A 22,690-nucleotide genomic window follows, 5' to 3' on the forward strand; every position below is an offset into this window, starting at 1 on the left:
ATTGAAATGCAAGCGTGTCAGGAAAGAGTGAAAAGGCAAAATGAGCAGCATCTGGCTGCATTTCAGTGATATTGGAGACCACAAAGCTGAGTGCAACATTTATATAGGAGATATACAGGAGACGCTGAGAGTAGAACTGATAAAATTAGGAGCTGGCTAAAGTGAGACCCATTTTTATTTCCACCCATTTTCCATTGTGGAGGACAAAAGGTTTCAAACTGGTCCAGGTCTTAAACCTCACGTGTTCTTCCTAATAGCAGTAAATGGATAGAAATAAGGCTTTTATGAAAACACTGAATAAAACTTGCTGCCTTTAAAAAGACTAAATGTACAGTTCAGTATTGAATCCTACATAAAATAAACTATATATAAAGTGTGTCTGAATGGCAGAGATGCAGAAATATGTGCATGTAGCACAGAGCCACGGCTCAGTGTCTGAATGAGTCTCACAGACCTGAATGTGCTGTTGAAGCCATTTATAATTATAACGTAATTCTTTACTCGTTTGATCTGCTCCTTACCACAAGCCACCAGACGTAGAAGGTTTTGGACTTTTAACTATAATTTCTGAAGTTTTACAACTTTTCTTACTGTTAAAAACCTCGTTATGGCCATTCATGCTGTACAAAGTAATTAGACATGTGTGGTATCTACAGAAACGTCAGAATCTCAGCTAAAAGTTCACAAAACCATCTCAACAACCACCAAACAGCTGAAACAGCAGGTGAACAGATCACACAAAAAAGATGTAAACACAAATCCCCCTGATCATCTGTTTTTTAAACATGAAGCGTAGTTTTGGACGTTCATTTACTGCTGGTTCAGTGAATTTTGGTTGGACAGTGATGAAACCTGCAGCCTCAGAATCTGTGAGAAGTCTGCTTTCAGCACGCAACAGCATTGTTGTCTTGTGTGCTGTGGATTCACCTCTGCAAACTCATCACTGTTTCACCATCATGTTTCTACTTAGACAACAACAAAGGAAGCAGTTCCCAGGAACTACTTCCTGTCTTGTTAACATAAGAGTACGTTGCCCTTCAAAACACCTCCACTTCTCCTCTTATTAGAGGACTGCCTTATTATTAATCTGCTAATTCTGTCAGTTGATGAAAGAAAAATGCTTGATCTCACCTGAGAGTTTCCAGTGTGCAGCGTGGACTCTTCAGTCCTTCAGACAGAAGCTTCACGCCTGAATCCTTCAGGTTAATGTTACTCAGGTCCAGCTGTCTCAGATTAGAGGTCTGAGAGCTGAGACCTGAGGCCAGAGCTTCACAGCTTCTCTCTGACAGGTCACAGTGACTCAGTCTGAAAAATAACAGATAAACAATTACAAAAATCAAACACTTCTGTTGAAGTGTAATGAGATACTATTATATTTAGCAATATTTCATCTTGTTTTGTCAGGAAACTGAGCACTGATGCAGAGCAACATGTGGAGAGAATCAGAGGAGAAGAAGTGAAGAGAGAACAGCAGTAAAACAACACTGAATTGTTCAGTGTGCTTTTGATATCAACAGAATGTGTCAAATTTCTTTATTTTGTATTTGTTTTAGTAGAATTGATGATTATCACTTAGATAACAACCACAGGCCAGGTCTAAATTGCACTTTGGTGACAGTTACACCCAGAAATATTTCAGAAACGTGGACAATTTGTGCTCCATTGTATTCAGTATTGAACAAACTGAGTACCGATGACCACTTAATATTTTTGATATTTTATTTGAGTTGTTCCACCTGATCTGTGTTAACTAGAATAAACATTTAAAAGCTAAAGCTATGATCACATATGTACTTACAGAGCTTTGTTGGAGGCTTTGACCACTGGCAGCAGCCTCAGAAGAGCCTTTTTAAAGGCTCATGTTCTCACTTAGATCACTTTATAGCTGTATATCTCAAAGTTATTTATTTCATATTCTGTATAGTTTTTCATATTTATATCCTGTTCATAGCCTGTACATAGCTTGTACTCACTACAGCCTGTACATACTTAGTTATAGAATATTCACAACATACTTCATACCGTGTACATTATAACATACCATAATAGACCCATTTCTGTAATATACTTACATATCTATATTATTGCTAATATATATTGTAATATATCTATATCACTAAAGCACTTCTGGATGGATGCAAACTGCATTTCGTTGCCCTGTACCTGTGCATGTGCAATGACAATAAAGTTGAATTCTATTCTATTTATTTCTACTTACATTTCATTCTGGGAAAAATGGGGATTACTTTGAAAACAGGAACTATTTTCCCCAAAAATCAGCCCTGGATTAGTAAATCACTCCAACATGTTCTCAGGCAGAAGAAGCTGTCTTGTTATGAGGGAGAGAAGAAAAGCAGCTAAAATCAGGTGTAAAAGTAAAGCAGAGGATGAGCTGAATAAAGGACACTCAAGGCTGGCTTGGAAAGGAATGAAGTCCATGGTGGGGATGCAGAACAAGGAGCAAAGATGAATGTGATGCTGAATCAGCAGAAGACTTGGACTCATTGGATTCCAGCTTTTTTTTTATTGACATTTTAGAATCACTATACAATACCATCAACTTCAGCTATCTTTCAGTACATTTTTTTTTTTTTCTATATTTAAACAACTAAAATATCCATACAATAAGAATGAAAGAAGAAGAAGAAAAGAAAAAGAAGCAAAACAGGAAACAACATAAATAAAAAATACACAAGGAAAAAGAAAAAGAAAAAGGAAAGAAAAATAAATAAATAAATATAGGGAGTGTGTTTTTGTTTCCATTAATGTAACTAATTTTTCCTCTAGTCTTCTAGTAGTTAAAGTCAAAATCTAATGCAAAAGCAAAAACTAATTAGTCTGCCTTCCTCCATTACCATACATAAAGCTGTTAATCCTTTATATGTCCAATCTTTGAATCTGGTGTCCAATTTATTTGGAGCAAAATGTGTGTCATATGCACACCACTTAAGAACTGCTATATCCTCTTCTAGTTTATATTCTTTTATTACTGTTTCCCAAATTTTAAAAGTCAACTTGATCCATGGATTTTCAATAGTTTTTATTAAATTTTGCAAGCTTCTGTCTGCTATAATAGCTTATATAGGGATGGAGGTCAGACTCTCCTCAATAACTTTCCATTGAGCGTCATATGAAGGATTACATCAGCATATCATAGGCCTTAATTGTGCTGCCCAATAATATTCCCTAAGAGAAGGTAAGCCCCACCCCCTTTTCCTTTGTTAAGTTGTAGGGTTTTAAATCTAATTCGGGGCCTTTTTCCTTGCCATATGTATCTTGACAAAATTTTATCCCATTCATTAAACTGTTTCTGGTTAATTTCTATTGGTAATGTTTGAAATAAATATAATAATTTAGGAAGAATATTAATTTTAATTGAGTCTATTCTCGAATATAAACTTAAATATGGAATTAGATTCCATCTCGCTATATGTTCCTTAATTTTTTTTTGTATTGGTAAATAATTTCGTTCTAATAGTTCTGTAAGACCCTTAGGTATTATGACTCCTAGATATTTAAAGTACTCTGTTTGCCATGCTAATTGATACTTATTTTTAATTTCTTCTGATGGAATATAGTTGTACTTAAGCAATTGTGTTTTACTCATATTAACCCTATATCCAGATAGTCGACCAAAGTATTCAAATGATTGCATTAATTTAGGTAAAGAGTTTGATGGTTGACCCAAAAATATTAAAATATCATCTGCATAGCAGGCTAATTTATGCTCCTTTTCATGGATATTAATACCTTCTACTTCTTTATTTTGTCTTATATATTGAGCCAATGGTTCCAGATATAACACAAATAATAATGGTGAGCACGCACAGCCCTGCCTTGTTCCTCTTTGCAGCTTAATACTATTTGATAGGTAGCCATTAATTTTAACCCTTGCCGTAGGGTTATCATAAAGTGCCTGTATTGTCTTAATTATATATTCGTGAAAGCCAAATGTATGCAAGACTCGGTAAAGAAAGTTCCAATTAACTGAATCGAATGATTTTTCTGCATCGATACTGATTACCATTGCTTCTATTTTATTCTTTTGAATATGATTAATAACGTACATTATCTTGTATTTGGCGCTCTCGAATAAAACCTGTTTGATCATTATGAATTAGATTAGGTAAGAACTTTTCTAATCGTCGAGCCATGATAGATGTAAACAGCTTGTAATCTGTATTAAGAACAGATATTGGTCTATATGACGCACATTCTAATTTATCCTTGTTTTCTTTTGGGATGGCAGAGATAATTGCTTCTTTCCAGCTAGAAGGTACTTGAGCCTTCTTTAGGATCCAATTCATTGTTAGAAGCATCACTGGTATTAATTCTTCTTTTAGCTCCTTGTACCATTCTGCCGTATATCCATCTGATCCTGGAGATTTATTTCTGTTAACTTTACTTATTGCTATTCTTAGTTCCTTTTCTGTTATATCTTCAATCAAAGTTTTATTCTGTTCTTCATTCAGTACTGGTAAATCAAGAGAATCTAAAAAACTGTTAATTTCAACTATACTACTCTCTGTGTTATTAGCATACAGAGTCTTATAAAATGTTTCAAATGCACTCTGAACTTCTATTGGTTTATTTTTTTATTAGTTTTGTCACTGGATGTTTAATTTTGTGAACTGTATTATCTGCTATTTTCTTTTTTAGTTTCCAGGCTAATACATTCATTGCTTTTGATCCTCCCTCATAATACCTTTGTTTAAGAAACATTGATTTTTTTTTTTAAATTTCATATGTGGTCAAATCATTTATTTCATTTCTTGCTTTCCTAATTTCCTCCAATATATCCTGAGATGTTTTTCTTTCATGCCTTTTCTCTAATTCTTATTTTGTAGCTCTTCTAATTTCTTATTTCTCATCTTTTTCTTATAAGAGGATATTGCTATAATTTTCCCTCTCATGACAGCTTTTAAGGCATCCCACAGTATAGGAGGAGACACCTCACCATTGTCATTAGTTTCCATATAGAAGTGAATCTCTTTCTTAATTTGTCCTTTAAAGTGAGGATCATTCAGTAAGCTTGAATTTAATTTCCAATTATTGAGTTTTGGTTGCACGTTTAAATCAACAGACAGGTATACTGGTGCATGATCGCTTAACTCTATTGCTCCAATTGCACAAGTGTTTATTTTATCTTTATTTTTCCCAAAAGTTATGAAATAATCTATTCTTGTGTATAACGAGTGCGGTGAGGAAAAATAAGTATAATCCCTTTGGTAGGGATGCAAGTCTCTCCATATATCAATTAGTCCCACCTCCTTCATCAATGTATTTATATTCTTAATTAATGTTTTAGTATTCTGTGCTTTTCTATTGGAAATATCTAGCTTTGGTTGTAGATGTATATTTAAATCTCCTCCGCAAATTAGGAAACCTACTGTCTCTGTTACCATCACATCTATAATTTTCTTAAAGAAATAAATATCGCTTCCAGGGGGTGCATATATATTTAACAACGTGACTGGGTTCCCCTCAATGTTTCCCCTTACCAAAATATAACGTCCCTCTTTATCACTTATCTCGGATATTTTTTCAAAGAGTAATTTGCTTGATAACAGGATAACCACTCCTCTCCTTCGTCCAGTTTTATAGGAAGAAGAGAAAACTGTTGTATAACCCATTCTTTTCAGTTTTTCATGCTCCTTACAGTCTAGATGGGTTTCCTGTGGATACACTATTTGTACTTGTTCTTTCTTCATTTTAGTTAAAATTTTATTACGTTTAATTGGATTCGACAGGCCATTTACATTATATGATATGATTTTTACCTTATCTTTAAGCATACCCTTACTATTTGAATATTATTAATGTAACAACGACATGTACCATCAGACCACTCCCTAAACATACATAAGCAAACATTAATATTAACATTAAAGCTGTATAAAACAACAGCTACAGAAATAAGCTTTATTTGGTCAAAGAAAAAAAAAAAAAAAGACTTCCAACTGTGTGGTCCCCGATATGACCCTAAGTAAGCCCCGATAAAAGAGGGGGCTTCGAGGGGGGCCTCTCTCACCTCTATGTGAGACAGGGCCTTCCTTAGCCAGCAGGCCAATGTCCATTCTACTAATAGCATAGGTAGCACGTCCGCCTATTTTCAATTTCTGCATTGCCACTTCAGCATATTATTTCGAGATAAGAAGTCTTTACCAGTGTATATGGCTATAGCTTGATTCCAGCTTTGATATCATTGATTTCAATGAAGAGCTTTGTGATTGTAGCAAAGGGCTGGTAGCTCTGAGAGTCCCACTGATGAGGCGTTTGTGAAGGTTCACAGTCATCTAAAGAGCTTAGAAAAAAAGGCATCTGGACTTCTTTAAGTTTTTTGAAGACGTTTCGCCTTTCACCTCTCATCCAAGAAGCTTCTTTATTTCTAGGGTCAAATGGTGGAGAGTCCCAGATTAGCCTGTGTACAAACAGACTTCAGCCATATGAGAGTGAGTGTGAGTGAATGAGAGCACACACAGGACACTCTGATCTCTGAATGTGTGTGACGCAGTGAAAAAGAGGATTGTACTGGATATACTGTGACTGACAAACAGAGTTTAAAGAGAAAGGTGTTTGGATTAAAATGGATTATGCTAAAGTGAACGTGCTAATGAAATCTGAACTGACTGAAATGTGAAGTGAAGATAATTCAGATGTAAAAGAGAGAAACTGATAATAAGGTGGGGCTGGAGATCAGTGAAGGGCATGTAAACACCTGACTGGTTGACTAGATATCAGATCGACAGTTTCACAGTTTTCCCTGTGGATTATAACTTTAAGAAGATGTGACATTCATCAAGGAATCCTGCTCTCCGGATTATTTCCATGAACACTGAGCTGGAACACATCTACAGTGCTGGAAGTGCCCGTCTCACCACCAACCTCTCTGTGCACATTCACTTTTCAACCCTTTGTGAGACACTAAAGGTGTAAATCTGAGTATTTATCTATGTTAGTGCGAACACCTCTAATAGGTTGGTTTAGTCTTTCCAAGTCATATCTTCCCTTAGATCTGCGGTCCAGGCTCCTAAAATCATCCTAGTTTTACAAGCACTACAATCTAGAGGAGAGCTGCACTAACAGGTGTGACAGATGAGATCTGACCTGCAAGGATACTCATGTTTATGTGTATCAGGACAAGCAGGGAAGACCTGGACATCAACTCTGTCAGACTGCCTGAGTCCTCTCACCCACATCAGCTCAGAACTCTGCATTATCTACTGAGTCAGACTCAGAGGATCATGGATCAGAAGTTCTACAAAGAGTAGAACCAGACTTCCTGTATAGAGGTGTGTGGGCCTACTGATCCACAGTGTCAGCACAACTTTCACATCATATTCATCTCAGCACAACTAAAACATGTGACTGACCTCAGAGTTTCAAATCGACATCGTGGATTCTCCAGAAGAACACACAGCTGCTTCACTCCTGAGTCCTGCAGGTTGTTGTAGGTTCCACTCAGGTCCAGCACTCTGGGATACGAGGGGTTGGACTTCAGCGCTGCTGCCAGATAATCACAGCTGATCTCTGACAAATCACAGTCCTTCAATCTGAATAAAAAATGAAAGATGTAAGTTTATTAGACAAAGTGTGAGCTTGAAATCATTCAGTGTTTCATCATCTGTTCAGAGCTGAAGAAGGTTCAGAATGTAGAAGTTTAGAAAATGGAAACTCCAAACAGCTGAAGCCAACAGGAAGCAGCTTCAAACAAACAAGAGAAAAAAATGAATTTTTCACATTGAAGTCGTACATTTATCATAAAGTTGTCAAGTTTTGCCGTGTGAAATAAAAAAAAACTGAACAGGAATCCTCAGAGTTGAACCCTCTGCACAGAGGTTCAGGTTCCTCTTCAGGTCCCAAAGTGCAGAACAACAAGGTTTCAAACAGCTTCGTTCCAGCAGCATCAGCCACAGAAATGCAGAGATAATTCTTTGGATCTCTTGGTTGTGTTGTATGATGCTGTGTTTGCATATCTGGTGTCTGTGTTGCTTTGTGAGGACGGATCATTTACTGCAGCTCCAGATAAACAGAGCTGGACCTGAACCTGGTAGCTTCACTTAGAAGACACTTGTGACGGGAACGTCAGGTCAAAAAAGTGCCCCTCCAACAGCCAAACCCATCTGTTCTCTGATTGGATAGTTACATTTGTGATTGACATGACATTGACCAATCAGATGAAAGGAAGAAAAATAGGGTCAAAATTCGTACTTGTAACTTGCAGGGTTTTTTTTGGCTAAGTCCACACACACAAATCTTTTTCACGCACACACAAATTCTTTTTACACATACAAATCCTGATTTACAAGTACAAAATATTTATGACCACATTTTGAGCCCATACAAATGTTCTGCAGACGAGTCCATGCGCTCACAACAAAGCTCAGTGTGGACGACGCTGTGCACGCTCCAATGCTGATTGGTTAGAAAGTGGGCGGGAACAGGGAAGAGAGCGACAGCAGTGTTCAGCACAAACACGAAGGATCAAAGAAGAAGAACATGACAAGCTCAGATGGAGGCTGCAGTGGACACTTTTCATTGTTTTAACATTTGCTTTCACTTCAGCTTCACCAACAACAGCACAAGCAGAGCAGCCCACTGACTGCGTGGCCGTGACGGCGCCCCCTGGTGACTGTAAACCACTACAACATGTAGACGGCCGTCTGCTGCTCATTTCTTTGCCACCATCACAGGAGCTCTTTATCCTGTTCTACACTCTCATTGGTTCTTTGTGTGCTTGTTTTTTTAGAACAGTAGTCATTGTGATTGTTCAAAGAAGACAGTCAGCTGTGACTAAATGTAGCTCCTACAGCAGTGATTGGAATAACTACTGAAGCTAATCCAGTATCAAAGCTCAGGAATCAGCAGCTCCCACCTCGTTTTCTTTGAACAACTATTTTTAGCTGCTGTGTTTTTGTGTTTCTGCGGACCTCAGACATCCTGCTGCTCTGGAGAACTGAAGCTCTAAAGGCTTCAGCCTTTATCTCCAAGAAACAAAGCTGATCATGGAGACCCAGCAGGTCAGCTGATCTGTGGACAGCACCAGCATCTTTAAGTAAGTCTGAGAGGTGAGCAGTCTTTGGAAGCCTTTACTGTCTGATAGTCTCAGAGCAGGATTTGGATCATTATTTGGCTTTTCTTCTATTATTATGTTTAGTTTCTGCTTCATAGATATTCTCTGAGATGTTCTCTGAAATGTTTCCCACTGTTGGACAAACTTTCACAGTTTCTTCATAAAGGAGATCTCCTGTGCAGTCCATCTGTGATAATATGTTAAACACTGAATTATGATTCATATCTGAATGTACTGACTAGGGATGGGTATCGAAAACCGGTTCTTGTTGAGAACCGGTTCCCACTGTTTCAATTCCTTGGAATCGTTTGCCATTTTTGCAAACGATTCCCTTATCGATTCCAGTCGCCCCGAATGACGTCACCACGTTGCGGAGCGTCATTTACCTGGCATGAAACACGGCGCCTAAGCGGCTCAAACGCTCAAAAGTTTGATTATACTTTATGAGAACCAATGACAACAGGGCAACTTGCAAAGTAGATATTTCATTTAAGGGAGGAAACACTACGAATATGCAAAAGCATTTGCTCACAAAACACGCGATGACACGCATTTTTAATTCCGCTCCGGACTCGTGACTCTCAACCCAGCAGCAGCGGTAACGTTTGCACGTCCTCTCCCGTTAATGCGGCAGGTAAATAATCAACTAACAGTGCCACAAGGCTCTGTGCTAGGGCCATTACTGTTTTTAGTTTATTTACTCCCTCTTCAGCACATTTTGAGCCCTTTTGAGGATATTTGTTACCATTGTTATGCAGACGATATCCAACTCTATATATCTTTTAAACCGGAAGAGGCTTCTAAGCTGCGGCTTTTAAATGTGTGCTTGGAAACCATTAAAGGCTGGATGGCTGAAAACTTCCTCCAACTAAATGACAGTAAAACCGAAGTCCTCTTATGTGCCCCAGATAGACATATACCCAGTATAATAAATGCTCTTGGTCCTCTTTCAACGTTTGTAAAACCATCTGTCAGGAACTTAGGGATTATCCTTGATCCTGCTCTTACGTTAGATAGTCATGTTAAATCTCTTGTTCGGTCTTGCTTTTATCATGTAAGAAATATTTCTAAATTGAGCTCTATTATATCCTATACCGAACTGGAGATTGTTATTCATGCTTTTAACTCTTCACGACTGGACTATTGCAATTCCCTGTTTACTTGTTTAAATAAAGGTTCTTTGGAGCGTCTGCAGATCGTTCAGAATGCTGCAGCAAGACTTTTGACGAAAGCTTCTAAATTTTCACATATAACACCGTTGCTCATGCAGTTACATTGGCTTCCTGTTGAATTTAGAGTCCAGTTTAAGATTTTGGTTTTAACTTTCAAGGCTCTTCAACAACAAGCACCACCATATATCATTGAACTTTTACAGCCCTATGCCCCTAGTAGGTCTCTGAGGTCGAGTAGTCAGGGCCTACTTGTCATTCAGTATATGAGACTGAAAACTAGGGGTGATAGAGCTTTTGCTACTGTGGCCGCCAGACTGTGGAATTCCCTTCCTCAGGACTTACGATCCGCTGATTCATTGATTACTTTTAAAAAACAGCTAAAAACACATCTTTTTAAAACTGCCTTTTGCTAACTTTGTTTGTATTTTGTCTTTTTAATCTGTTATATCTTGTAAAGCACTTTGTGATCTCTATCTAGAAATGTGCTATATAAATAAAATTTTACTTACTTACTTACTTACTTACATATTATGTTAGCGCGATCTGCCTTATTACAAGACCTGCCATTACTGTGCATTTAGGTGACCATGATGAGAGAGACAGACAGAGTCTGGCTGGCGCTCGCTGGCAGTTCTCGCTGCAGTCTACCGGTAGCGTCTCCTTTCAGGCCAGGATAGACGAATGTCACCGAGCAGTGTCTAAGTTTGTGGTCAAAGGCTTGAACCCATTTGCCACAGCAGATGCCCCCGATTTTCAGTAAGTGAATGTGTTTAATTGTAGGCAGGGACATTACTGGATATTCTTGTGTAATTGCCACAGAACAATTTATGTTATACTTTGTTATTGCTACAGAAGAATATTTATTTTATTATTTTACATTTACAATTTTTTTTCCTGGGGACCCTGTGACACCCCATTGAAGAGCCGTAGGCTGGATCTCTTAAGATCTCACTGTTGGGTTTGTAAGGCCATGTTACTCCTAAATTTCTATCTTGTTCAAAGAGAAGATATAAAACAAAGTTCCAAGTTAATCGACCTTAGTGTTCTCCTTTTTAACCCTTTAGAGCCGATCGGAGCGGGAACGCTCTGTTATGCATAACTATTTTTAAATCCCGGTAGCACTGCAACCACGTAAGCTAGCGCAAAAAATTTTTTTGCATATGAAACCGGAGGAGTTGTACTTACATATTGTGCCATCAGCTTGTCCTAGGTCACGGTTTCCTTCCACATAAAGCTTTGCAAAAACTGCATAAAAAGCGCTTGCAGGAACAAAAACATAATATTCCAGAAACACGCTTTGCCGGTCCGATCAGCTGTTCAAAACACTTCCTACGTTGGAATAGACGTCAGCGCGAACTTTTGCATTTCCGCCATTACCTGGCCGAAACCGGAAGTGACGTCATTTTCGCGGAAATGTAGTCTTTTTTGCGATCAGGGCCTCAGGGCCTATACTGCTCTTTTTAAAAGTTATCTTGGACTTTATGACTTTCTGTGTCGTTTCTGGGATGCTTAGGACTCATATTGCACTGCTGGAAATAGTTTATTTTGATGCATATGCTGCTTTTTTGCAAATTTGCAGTATAATATTTATTTTCGTTTTTCCTGCAGTGTATAAAAATTGGTGTATTTCAAAAATAAAACTATGAAGACACTCAAAATAAATTTCCTGTGGTGGGAAACTATTTTGTGCAACTTTTTTGTATTTACAGTTTTGAGGGATAAGCCTCTTAAATTTCTCTAACTACAAATATATGTTAAAAAATCAAAAACGATTTTCAATTTTTTTGTAGTTTATTGCACTTTTTTGCAATTTATGTAATTACTATGCACTTAATGAATACATATTATTAAAATCTGGGCTATAATGGTTGTATTGATGTATAGCAACTTGAAATGCTCCCAAAAATGGCTCCACAGCATGTAAAAATATAATATAAGCTCTGGCGGACTTGGTTCTATGGTAGGTCTTAAAGGGTTAAAAAGAATCTGGATCACATCTACAGTGCTGGAAGTGCCCGTCTCACCACCAACCTCTCTGTGCACATTCACTTTTCAACCCTTTGTGAGACACTAAAGGTGTAAATCTGAGTATTTATCTATGTTAGTGCGAACACCTCTAATAGGTTGGTTTAGTCTTTCCAAGTCATATCTTCCCTTAGATCTGCGGTCCAGGCTCCTAAAATCATCCTAGTTTAACAAGCACTACAATCTAGAGGAGAGCTGCACTAACAGGTGTGACAGATGAGATCTGACCTGCAAGGATACTCATGTTTATGTATATCAGGACAAGCAGGGAAGACCTGGACATCAACTCTGTCAGGCTGCCTGAGTCCTCTCACCCACAACAGCTCATCAACTCTAAACAGGAATGAGCAGCTCATTTCAAAATAAAAGGTTGGAATTGTAAAGAAAACAAACAGAGCTCATAAACTGAAACTGATTTCATTTTTTCAGCTGGAACATTTTAGTTGTTCCTTTTTCAATACATACATAATTATATTTACAGTAAGTCTTATCAATCCCCTTTTCCCTGCCAGTCACCGCCAATGTTCCCTCTAATGTTTCATGTGTCTGAGCGAACACACAAACTCCCTGAGCGTCCCTTGGACCACTGTGAGCAACAGCAGACATGTGCACTGTGGTCACGCCAGCATCTTATCCATCCAAGTTACATGGTTTATTAAAGTAATCAAATTACAGCATTTACATTTATGTTAGACTACTTTTAATTAACTGCTTTAGCCCACTTACAATGAAAATTAAAAACAACCTTGTTCATGACCTGTAGCATGTTAACACTATTGGAAGTAAAAATAACTTGAACTCCAATTTTGAAAACACAACTTTATTTTTTCTATTTTTATAAAGCTCTGACTTGTATTATGAGTCTGTGGTCTGGGAGAGAGTCTGTAACTCTGTCTGCAACATACAGGATATAATGACCAATGTTGGGCAATTAATTATATAGTTACTTCTTCAAAAAAGTAACTGAGTTTTGCAAACAACAAAGTTTGTTGCAATAAACACTGAATACTATCATTGTTATAAACAACAATACTATTCAGGAAGAAAACCAAACATTGTAGATATTTTATAATAACTCTGGTTTTACGTGGCCGATCAACACAATTTAAAAACTGGTATAAAGTCCTCACTTTGTCCGTCAGTTGCTCCGTCTGTCCTGCTCACATCTCCAATGGTTGTACACGTTGTCATTAACGTGGCTTCACCTCATCATCAGCCACTTTGCTCGCTATAACACCGGTGTTGGCACATAAGGACGCTGTCATAGCCTGTCAGCGACGTTGATTAGCTGCGTATATACGAATGTGAATCGCGTGATTGGCTGGACTATGGGATAAGGTGGCATCGTTCTAATCCCATATGGGAGCAGCCAGTCACTGACTAACACTGCAGAACAGAATTGTTGAAGATTTAATTTTAATTTCAATTGAGATTTGATTTTTTTTTTTTGTGTGCAACACAGATTTTCTGTGCAGAGACGTGCCAGCAGGGCGCAGTTGCACGAGCGCAGCTTAGAGGGAACATTGGGCACCACCACAGTTCACTTCAACAAAACTTTACTTCAGATTTGTTTTCATGTTTTGATCCAGTGATGAGAGCCGTTTCCCCCATGTCCAGTCCTTGTACTAAGCTAGGCTAAACATGTCCAGGGCCTGTCTCTGTGCAGCTTTTAATCTGATGTTAATAAGGTAGAAATGGAGGAAGAAGAAAATGACTTCATCAATCAACATGCAGCTACCAACCCAAATGGTGAGGTGGTGGTTAGTTATTACTGTTGTTTCTGATCCCCTACATTATCCTACATTCAAATATATTCTCCAGCTACAATAGTGTTTGTGTTCCTAAAAGGGTTTCATGAATGTGTTATTGTTCATGTCACATCTGTATGAAACAAAGAGGAAGTGAGGTTTATCCTTCATGATCACAAACTGTTCCATGTAAACCTGAGATCTGTGTGGAGCAGCTGACCTGTACGATGTGCTCAACACAAACATTATTTACCATCAGTTACTGTGTGACTGAACCACGTGGGTGTATGAAACATCGCTTTCAGTTTTGATAGCACATGGCAACATTCAGACGAGAATCTATACAGTAACACTTTGATTTGTTATAGTGAGGAGACTGTTGAAGGAACGATGAGGGGAAACTGTAACAGCAGCAACAGAAACCAGGAGACAAAGCTGAGGTCTGGGTTCCTCTATGCTACACACAGCCTCCTGCTCCTGGACTTTAGAAAACACATAAATGTCTGCAAGTACACTTACTTCAGAAACTCTATTAAACTCATTACAAGTTTACTTCAGCTTTAAATTACTCACAACATCAGCACACACGAGTAAACAAAGTAACTCACAGCTACTGTTCAAGTTTAGTCATCTTTAATACAAATATACCTCATTATTATGAATCTCACAGCTACCTGCTCATTGAACTGAACAATAATTCTGTTTGACCATTAAAACAAAATATGTGACTGTAAAAAAATCTTCAGACAGTAATTAAGAATCTCCTAAGCAATCCAAAGATAAAGAAAAGTTCACCTGCCAATTCTATAAAGCTTGGTTGTTTGTACAATAATATCATTTAATGATATGTTTGGATCCTGACCTGAGAGTTTCCAGTGTACAATGTGGACTCTGCAGTGCAGCAGACAGAAGCTTCACCCCTGAATCCTGCAGGTCATTGTTACTCAGGTCCAGCTCTTTCAGACTAGAGGACTGGGAGTTGAGAACTGAGGACAGAGCATCACAGCTTCTCTCTGAGAGGTTACAGCCACTCAGTCTGGAAGAAAACAAACAAACAATTAAATCAGTCAAATGAAACATTTTTAATGCCAGCATGCAATACAATTATTGGTTAACTAAATAGCCTCATTAAAACACAACTCTTCTTCTATAGCAGCACTTACTCCTTGTAAGCTCCACCTGCTCCACCATCTGAGTCAGAAGACATGAAAACAAACTGTAAATCTAGTAGAAACATGATTGGAAATCTTCTCAGATCCATTTGTACATTTAGAGCCTGATCCTGAAATATAGCAGCACGGACATTCACAGCAGCAAAGGGTTCTTGCTGATCTGACCTGGCTTGGCCCTGGCTTATTGAAGATTAAAGAAAGCAGAATCAGCTGTTCAAACCCCACAAGGCTGCCCGCTGTGACTGAAACAATGGGACGGGTCGTGACTTCTCAAAATGGGCTCATTGAACGCAGCACGGATAAGATCTTGAAGAAGCTCATGGCGGTCGTGAGTTCTCAGACTTTGCTCTTTGAGCGCAAAACTGATAACCTCTCGGAGAAGCTCGTGGCTCTCCAACGGGAGATTGAGAGACAAGTGACGGACTGTTAGATCAGCTGTGAAATTGACATGCAGTTGTTCGCACCAAAGAAAGCCACCATCATCTCATGCGGCTAACATACCGGCACCAGCTGTGGTCTCAAGGCTGGAGCTGAACATAACAAATCTCACCCTGATAACAGACGGTGTTTAGACTGTTCCTTCCCATCCTAAGCATGCTTATCCCCTCCCGGTGCAGACGGTGGGTCGAGGGGACCAGCGCAAATGCTGCAGGCCCGGGTGCGCTGTCTACACCGGCTGTCTCTCACCTTTTACCCATCCCTGTTGCTTGTCATGTGTTTCTATGGCGCATTAAGAGTTTTCATGTGCTCTGCGCTAAGGTCATTTTTTGTCTGTTCTCAAACTGATCTCCCTGTTGGAGCTCAGTCTGGGAGGAGTTCTTTTTTCTCCTCATCTTTCCTGATGTTGTGCATTTTCTGCTGTTTGGTTCCGGGTCGCTGCTCTAGCGGCTGACCGGCCAGCTACCTAGCCTGACCCGTCTCTCCAATGTGATGTTTGTGTATTGTATGTACGGTTGGAAAGCTCAGTATCCTAACTGCCCCTTGAAAATAAATACAGTGTTCTGAATCTGAAAAGATTACAGAAGACGACTCTGTTCAGTAAATATTACGCTCATGCTGTCAAGAAATACCAAAGGTAGGTAAAACGCTGGTTGTTGCAGCCATCCAGTATGACATGCTTTGTACTGTCCTGCTGCAGTTTGTGGCACCTGGTTAATGAGTTGTGAAGTATGATGAAAAAACACTTCACTCAATGTTTGTCTTCTAAACTGGATGTAATTTGGGCAGCCGATAGTTTTTCTTAATCTATCCCAGCTGCAAATAGGAACACAACAAATAACTAACTTTACCCACTTGGATCCTTATCATTCAAGATTGTGAAAAGATTCTCTACTCAGAGAATACTGGAGATTTTAGATGAGAGAGATGGAAGATGATGAAGGGGAAGAGTTTTCACAACTTGAGGCCTTTTGTCTTCACTGTACAGGACAAAGAAGACAGGAAGGGAGGGAGAAGTGAGGAGAATAACACACAGGAAATGGTCTTGGGCAGACTCAAACCAGGCCCTGGAGTCACGACTCTAACCTTCAGTGCATGGGTCACCTGCTCAGCCAGGTAAGCTACAGCAGTCAGCAGTGTGTGAGTTAATTTGAAGACAATGATGACTATAAGTCAGGTAAAAAAAAAATACTATCATCAACCAACAAGGGGAAAACAGTGAGCTTGAATGGCCAAGCTTTGACCAAGGGTGGCTCACTCCTCGGTCTTCTTGCCCAAGGAGTGAACCACCCTGCATGGCTATCAATGTGGTGCAACCAAGGCCATCATACAGTACAGGCCATCCAAGCTGATTTTAACTTTTCCTCCCAGATACCACCTTAGAAATCATCTAGATTAGGATATGTTGGCTGTTCTAGATCCAATCACAACAAACAGAGAGCTGTTGTGTGTCCAAGGTGAACAGGAAGAATATATACATGCATCAAGTCAATAAAGTCAGAAGGTTTGCTTTAGACTGTGCTGCAGTTTATCATCAAAGACAAACAGGCACCATGCTGCCAACAAATGGCATCAAGTCTGACTTTAGTTTACTTTTTTTGTTCTTTTTTTTAATCAAGATTAAATTTTATAGCAACCACAGCAGAGATGACCAGGGAAGGTGTGCTTGAGGGGATATAGCTACAACAGCTGGTTTCAGACTGAAGAACTGAGGTGCTGCACCCAAGTCTGCAGGTTCAGGGAGGGACAAACATCTGCTGCAACCAGATTGGAGTGAGAGGAGAGAGCAGGCCAACAACAACAAAGAAACAACAAACACACTGTGGAAGACCGAAGCAGAGTTTAGTTTAAAGTGGAACTAAGGATGTTTCTCTGGCTGCCAGGATTCACTGAGTAATTCAAATGCTTTCTTTAATGCAGGACCCACCATGCATGTAAAAGCAAGTGTTTCACCAACATTTGTGACTAAAAATAGACCTGCAGTAGAAATATATCTAGGAGCATGTGTAACCCACATAAAAATAAAAAGAACTGGGTCTATAACTAGATTGGAATCTTAAATTCCAACCGGAGCGTGTCCGTGAAGGCATCGTGACGCGTCATGACGCACGCCACGCCACGAGTCTGCACATGCCTGTTGTGACCAATCACATTCGCGAGGCACCGATATATGCCTTCCGGGTTGTCGTCTCGAAAAGACGCGGGGGAGAGGCGTTAGCGGATGGAAGCAACAGGTACGTAGGGCGAGCGCTTTTCGCTGTTTACTATCTTGGCTTGTTTTTGAATTAATTGTGGATTGCGTTCAACAGTATTTTTGATACCGCCGCGGGTAGATGCGTGGGGCTCGTATGTGACATCGCACGTAGTGAATGGTGAGTTGAGCCTGAATGTTTGTTTGTATTTGTAACCTGTATCAGTATGCCAGTGCTATTAGCTGATGGGATAGCTGAGGCTTACTGCATTACTACTACTCTCCCTTTACGTGGCTGTAGTTTTGTTATTTGAGATTGTCATTTATTTTAAATCATTATAATGGTTGGATATGTATTTGTTGTATTTTCTCATGGATTTTATTGTGTACACTGGAACTAAAGTTAGCTTGGGAAATTTAGATGAATTTTGCTAATAGTGGTTCTGTGATTATAGTGCAGGCTAGTGGTGCTCTGGAGAGACCACAGCGACACCACTACTTTGGATGGCGAGCTAGGCCCAACGAGCCAGAACCCCAGCTACAACTTCCTGCGGTCTGGTAGGAGGCTGCTGCGGCCTACACTCTCCCCTCTTGGTTTTCAGTCCCCCAAATCTCACTTCTGAGATTTCAGTTTTGGAATCTTAGTGCTGATCATCATACTTCCAATTTCAACCTGTCTAGACTGTCATACGCGTTGGACTTATATCACTCATGAAATAAACTTTATGGACATTGTTTGCCAGAGGTTGGACGAGGTTGCTGCACTGCCGTGCAGCGGATATTTTACAAACTTGAATTGTTTTATCTTTTCTTGTCTGCAGATTTTGTAAATATTGGTGTTTGGTAATTGCACTTTATTTTCACTATAAATAACAATTGTAATCACAATATCTGTGGTTGTACGTTTATTGTACTTCACTCACCTCCTAGAGCCGAATCTGATATCTTCTGAATTAGCCGAACTACTCATAACCAACTTAAATTATTTTAGCTTATGTACTTGCTACATAAGACAAATTAGTGGCGAGCCAGCCAGGAGGTTGTGTCAAGTATAATATTGTTGTGTACATTCAGTCTCACTATCTCACCATATTACTATGAACATGGACTTGTTGGAGTCATTAGGTGTTAAAATACCAAACGCGGTGTCAGTGGCGTCCCCGCATATGAGGTTGAGGAGGTTGAAGATTTTCTTCTCCAGTATGGTGCTATTGAACGCTCTGTGCCAATAAACTCACCCGGCTCTGAGTTTAATAATATGCTCGTTGTTGAGTTTAAAACGGGGTCTGCTTTTGATTTTTTGGGTCCGATTCTGCCATATGCATTTAAGCCCTCAGATAATGAATATCATATAAAAAGCTTGTCTAAAATCTATGCGGCTACTGTCGGGTGCACAAAGACTAAGACTTATTTAGCTGACTTAAAACAAGTAGCAAAACTGTCTGGTCAGGATTTTGCTGAAGTTCTCCAAGAACTAATGACCCAAATAAATGGAGCTGTTTCAGAACTGCGCCCAGGAAAACCAGAAGGGCTCAAGCAGGAATGTACTGCCACATCTGAACACAAAACGGCTGCTACTCCGGATCAACAAACCCACAACACGGCTATTCCTGTCACTTCTTCAGCTACCCTACATCCTACAACAACAGAAGGACATTCTACCAGCATGTCTGCAGCTGAGTTGAATCCACCTGAAGTACAGAGGTATGTTGTGGAGCATATAGTAAAGAGCGAAGATGTAAACATACGTTCATCTCATAAGCTGCGCATGTTTTCTGGGAGAATACAACACCCACAGCATGAGGTGGACTATGATACATGGCGCTCTGGAGTGGATCTCATCTTAAAGGATCCAGCCATTTCAGAACTGCGAAGATCCAGACACATCCTTGATAGTCTTTTACCACCTGCAGTGGACATAATCAAGCACCTTAACCCCGACCTACCAGCAGAGACTTATATTCAACATCTTGATTCTGCTTATGGAATTGTACAGGACGGGGAAGAACTTTATGCGAAGTTCATGGACACGCTGCAGAACTCGGGTGAGAAACCATCCGGCTACCTACAGCGACTTCAGGTGGCCCTGAGTTTAGCTGTCAAGCGAGGAGGAGTCAAGCAGAGTGAAGTGAACAGGCACCTGCTCAGCCAATTCTGTAGGGGATGTTGGGATAGCAATCTTATCTCTGAGCTTCAGCTGAAGCAGAGAAAATCCAACCCACCTTCTTTTGCAGAACTGTTACTCCTATTAAGAACTGAAGAAGACAGAGAAGCTAGCAAAACTCTGAGGATGAAGCAACATTTGGGAACACCAAGACACAGAGTTGCAGCTCAAGCTCAGTTCGCAGTAGAAGAAGAAAAGGGGGTCTGTGCTGCGTTGTCCACTCTCACCCAGCAGATGGCGGAGATACAAAAGCAACTTGCCGCCTTAACTGCTTCCCAGTCTCGTCAGTCCTGTACTCCTGTCCCAAAGCAGCACCAGAAGCCAAGAACGGATATACAGGGGAATATATCACCTAACCCTAAGCCTGGTTTCTGTTTCAGGTGTGGGGAAGATGGACACATTAGACCACAGTGTGAGAACAGACCCAATCCTGCATTGGTCAATGCAAAACGCAAACAGTTCAGTGAAAGGAAACCAAAATGGCAGAAGTGGAATTCATCAACTGGACATTTAAACTAGATACAGTTCCTGTAATGGGACGTACAGGAACTGTGCAGGACCCACATTGTCCCGCAAAGGAGGAAAGGAACAAGGAGGAAATTGTTCACTGTGTAGACCTACACACTTGTCCGAAGGCAACCACAATGTTACCTCATGGGTTAGTTGGGTCAAGATGCACAACAGAGGTGACCCTAGCAGGCCATCCACAGAAATGCCTGCTTGATACAGGATCACAGGTTACTACAATACCTGTATCCTTTTACAACAATCATCTTCATGAACAACAAATTCAACCACTCCGTGATCTTCTCCAGGTGGAAGGTGCTGCGGGTCAAACCATTCCATATCTTGGATACATTGAGATTTCCGTCAAGTTCCCCAGAGATTTTGTTGGTGAAGAATATGAAGTAACAACATTGGCTCTAGTTGTTCCGGACGTACATCCTGACGTTCCCGCTACTGTGCTAATTGGGATGAACACCCTGGAACCCCTGTATGAACAGCATCTTAACCAGCATCCGAGCTATCAGCCTAGCACTCATGGGTACAGAGCAGTGTTGAAAACACTACAGCTGTCACACAAGCAGAAGGAGAATGGCAGCATTGGGAATGTGAGGCTACTAAGCAAAGCTCCAGTGCGTGTTCCGGCCGGCCGCACTATTGTCATCCAGGGCTCTGCCAAAGTTTCCACCCCATTGTTTAGCCAGAGTGTTCTCCTACAGCATCCTGCTTACACCTTACCTGGGGGTTTGTGTGTCAGCAGTTGTCTCATCAACTTCCCAGTTCTTTCTCCATACAAGGTTCCTGTGGTTATTACGAATGAGTCGGAGCAAGATACCTTCATTCCACCTCACAGTGTCATTGCGGATTTGGAAACCTACCACTGCATCTTGTCTGAACATCGCGTGACCCATCTTCCAGTCAGGAACACTACCACCAGCCTGAACTTTGATTTTGGTGATTCTCCACTGTCACCTGAATGGAGGACGCGAGTCATAGGCAAGCTGAATGACATCTCGGAGGTCTTTTCGCATCATGACTTGGATTTTGGATGTACATCAGCTGTCAGACATCATATTCCACTCCATGACAATACACCGTTCAAGCAACGTGCCCGGCCAATCCATCCACAAGATTTCGAAGCTGTCCGCCGTCACCTGCGTGAGCTCCTGGAAGCCGGCATTATAAGGGAATCATCGTCTCCTTTTGCTTCGCCTATCGTGGTGGTCAGGAAGAAGAACGGTGAGGTCCGGCTGTGCATAGACTACCGGAAACTAAACCTTCAAACCATCAAGGATGCATACCCCTTACCTAATTTAGAGGAATCCTTTTCAGCACTCACTGGTTCTAAGTGGTTTTCAGTGCTCGACCTGAAGTCCGGTTACTACCAGATCCAGATGGAGGAGGAAGACAAGGCAAAGACTGCTTTTGTGACTCCTCTTGGGTTCTGGGAGTTTAACCAAATGCCTCAAGGTGTTACCAACGCCCCAAGCACCTTTCAGCGCTTGATGGAGCGATGCATGGGGGACCTTCACCTAAAGGAAGTGCTCGTTTTCCTGGATGACTTAATCATCTATTCGGACACTCTTGAGGAACACGAACGAAGGCTGCTGAGAGTCCTGAACCGGTTGAAGGAATATGGGCTGAAACTGGCACCGGAGAAATGTCGATTCTTCCAAAAGTCTGTAAAGTACTTGGGTCATATTGTCTCTGAGGAAGGAGTTCAAACAGATCCCGAGAAGATAGAGACCATCAAGACATGGCCGGTTCCCCAGACTCTGAAACAATTGAGATCTTTTCTGTGTTTCGCTGGTTATTACCGCCGGTTTATAAAAGACTATTCCGTCATTGCCAAACCCCTCAATGACCTGACTCGTGGATATTCTCCAGTTCAAAGATCAAAGACCCTGAAAGCTCGCAAGATACCCACCTACAGGCCAAACCAACCCTTCGGGGAGAGGTGGGATACCAACTGTCAAGTTGCATTTGAAACCTCGATTGAGAAGCTTACAACTGCCCCGGTTCTTGGGTTTGCAGACCCGTCTCGTTCATACATTCTGCACACCGATGCGAGTGTGACCGGACTTGGAGCTGTGTTGTATCAAGAGCAAGAGGAGAAACTCCGGGTCATAGCTTATGCTAGCCGCGGATTGTCGCAGAGTGAGAGCCGTTATGCAGCCCACAAGTTGGAATTCCTCGCCCTTAA

The 22,690-nt window shown here is 40.5% G+C and overlaps 1 protein-coding gene and 1 long non-coding RNA gene across 2 annotated transcripts in view; both read right to left on the reverse strand.

Moving 5' to 3' along the window:
* Positions 1–22,690, reverse strand: part of LOC146679642 (uncharacterized) — a 167,233-nt gene that overhangs the window by 133,177 nt on the left and 11,366 nt on the right. The window lies entirely within an intron of this gene.
* Positions 1–22,690, reverse strand: part of LOC146679649 (NACHT, LRR and PYD domains-containing protein 12-like) — a 47,560-nt gene that overhangs the window by 15,607 nt on the left and 9,263 nt on the right. The window contains exons 5-7 of the mRNA XM_085450363.1: positions 14,881–15,054; positions 7,374–7,553; positions 1,132–1,305 (exon numbers count right to left, since the gene is read on the reverse strand). Coding sequence (XP_085306489.1) covers positions 1,132–1,305; positions 7,374–7,553; positions 14,881–15,054 — 528 coding nt within the window. The remainder of the gene's footprint in view (positions 1–1,131; positions 1,306–7,373; positions 7,554–14,880; positions 15,055–22,690) is intronic.

Source organism: Copadichromis virginalis, unplaced genomic scaffold (genome assembly GCF_057382275.1).
Source record: "Copadichromis virginalis isolate Kocher_CV1m ecotype Utaka unplaced genomic scaffold, C_Virginalis_male_GT1.1 unmapped_scaffold_1, whole genome shotgun sequence".
Classification (NCBI taxonomy): domain Eukaryota; kingdom Metazoa; phylum Chordata; class Actinopteri; order Cichliformes; family Cichlidae; genus Copadichromis; species Copadichromis virginalis.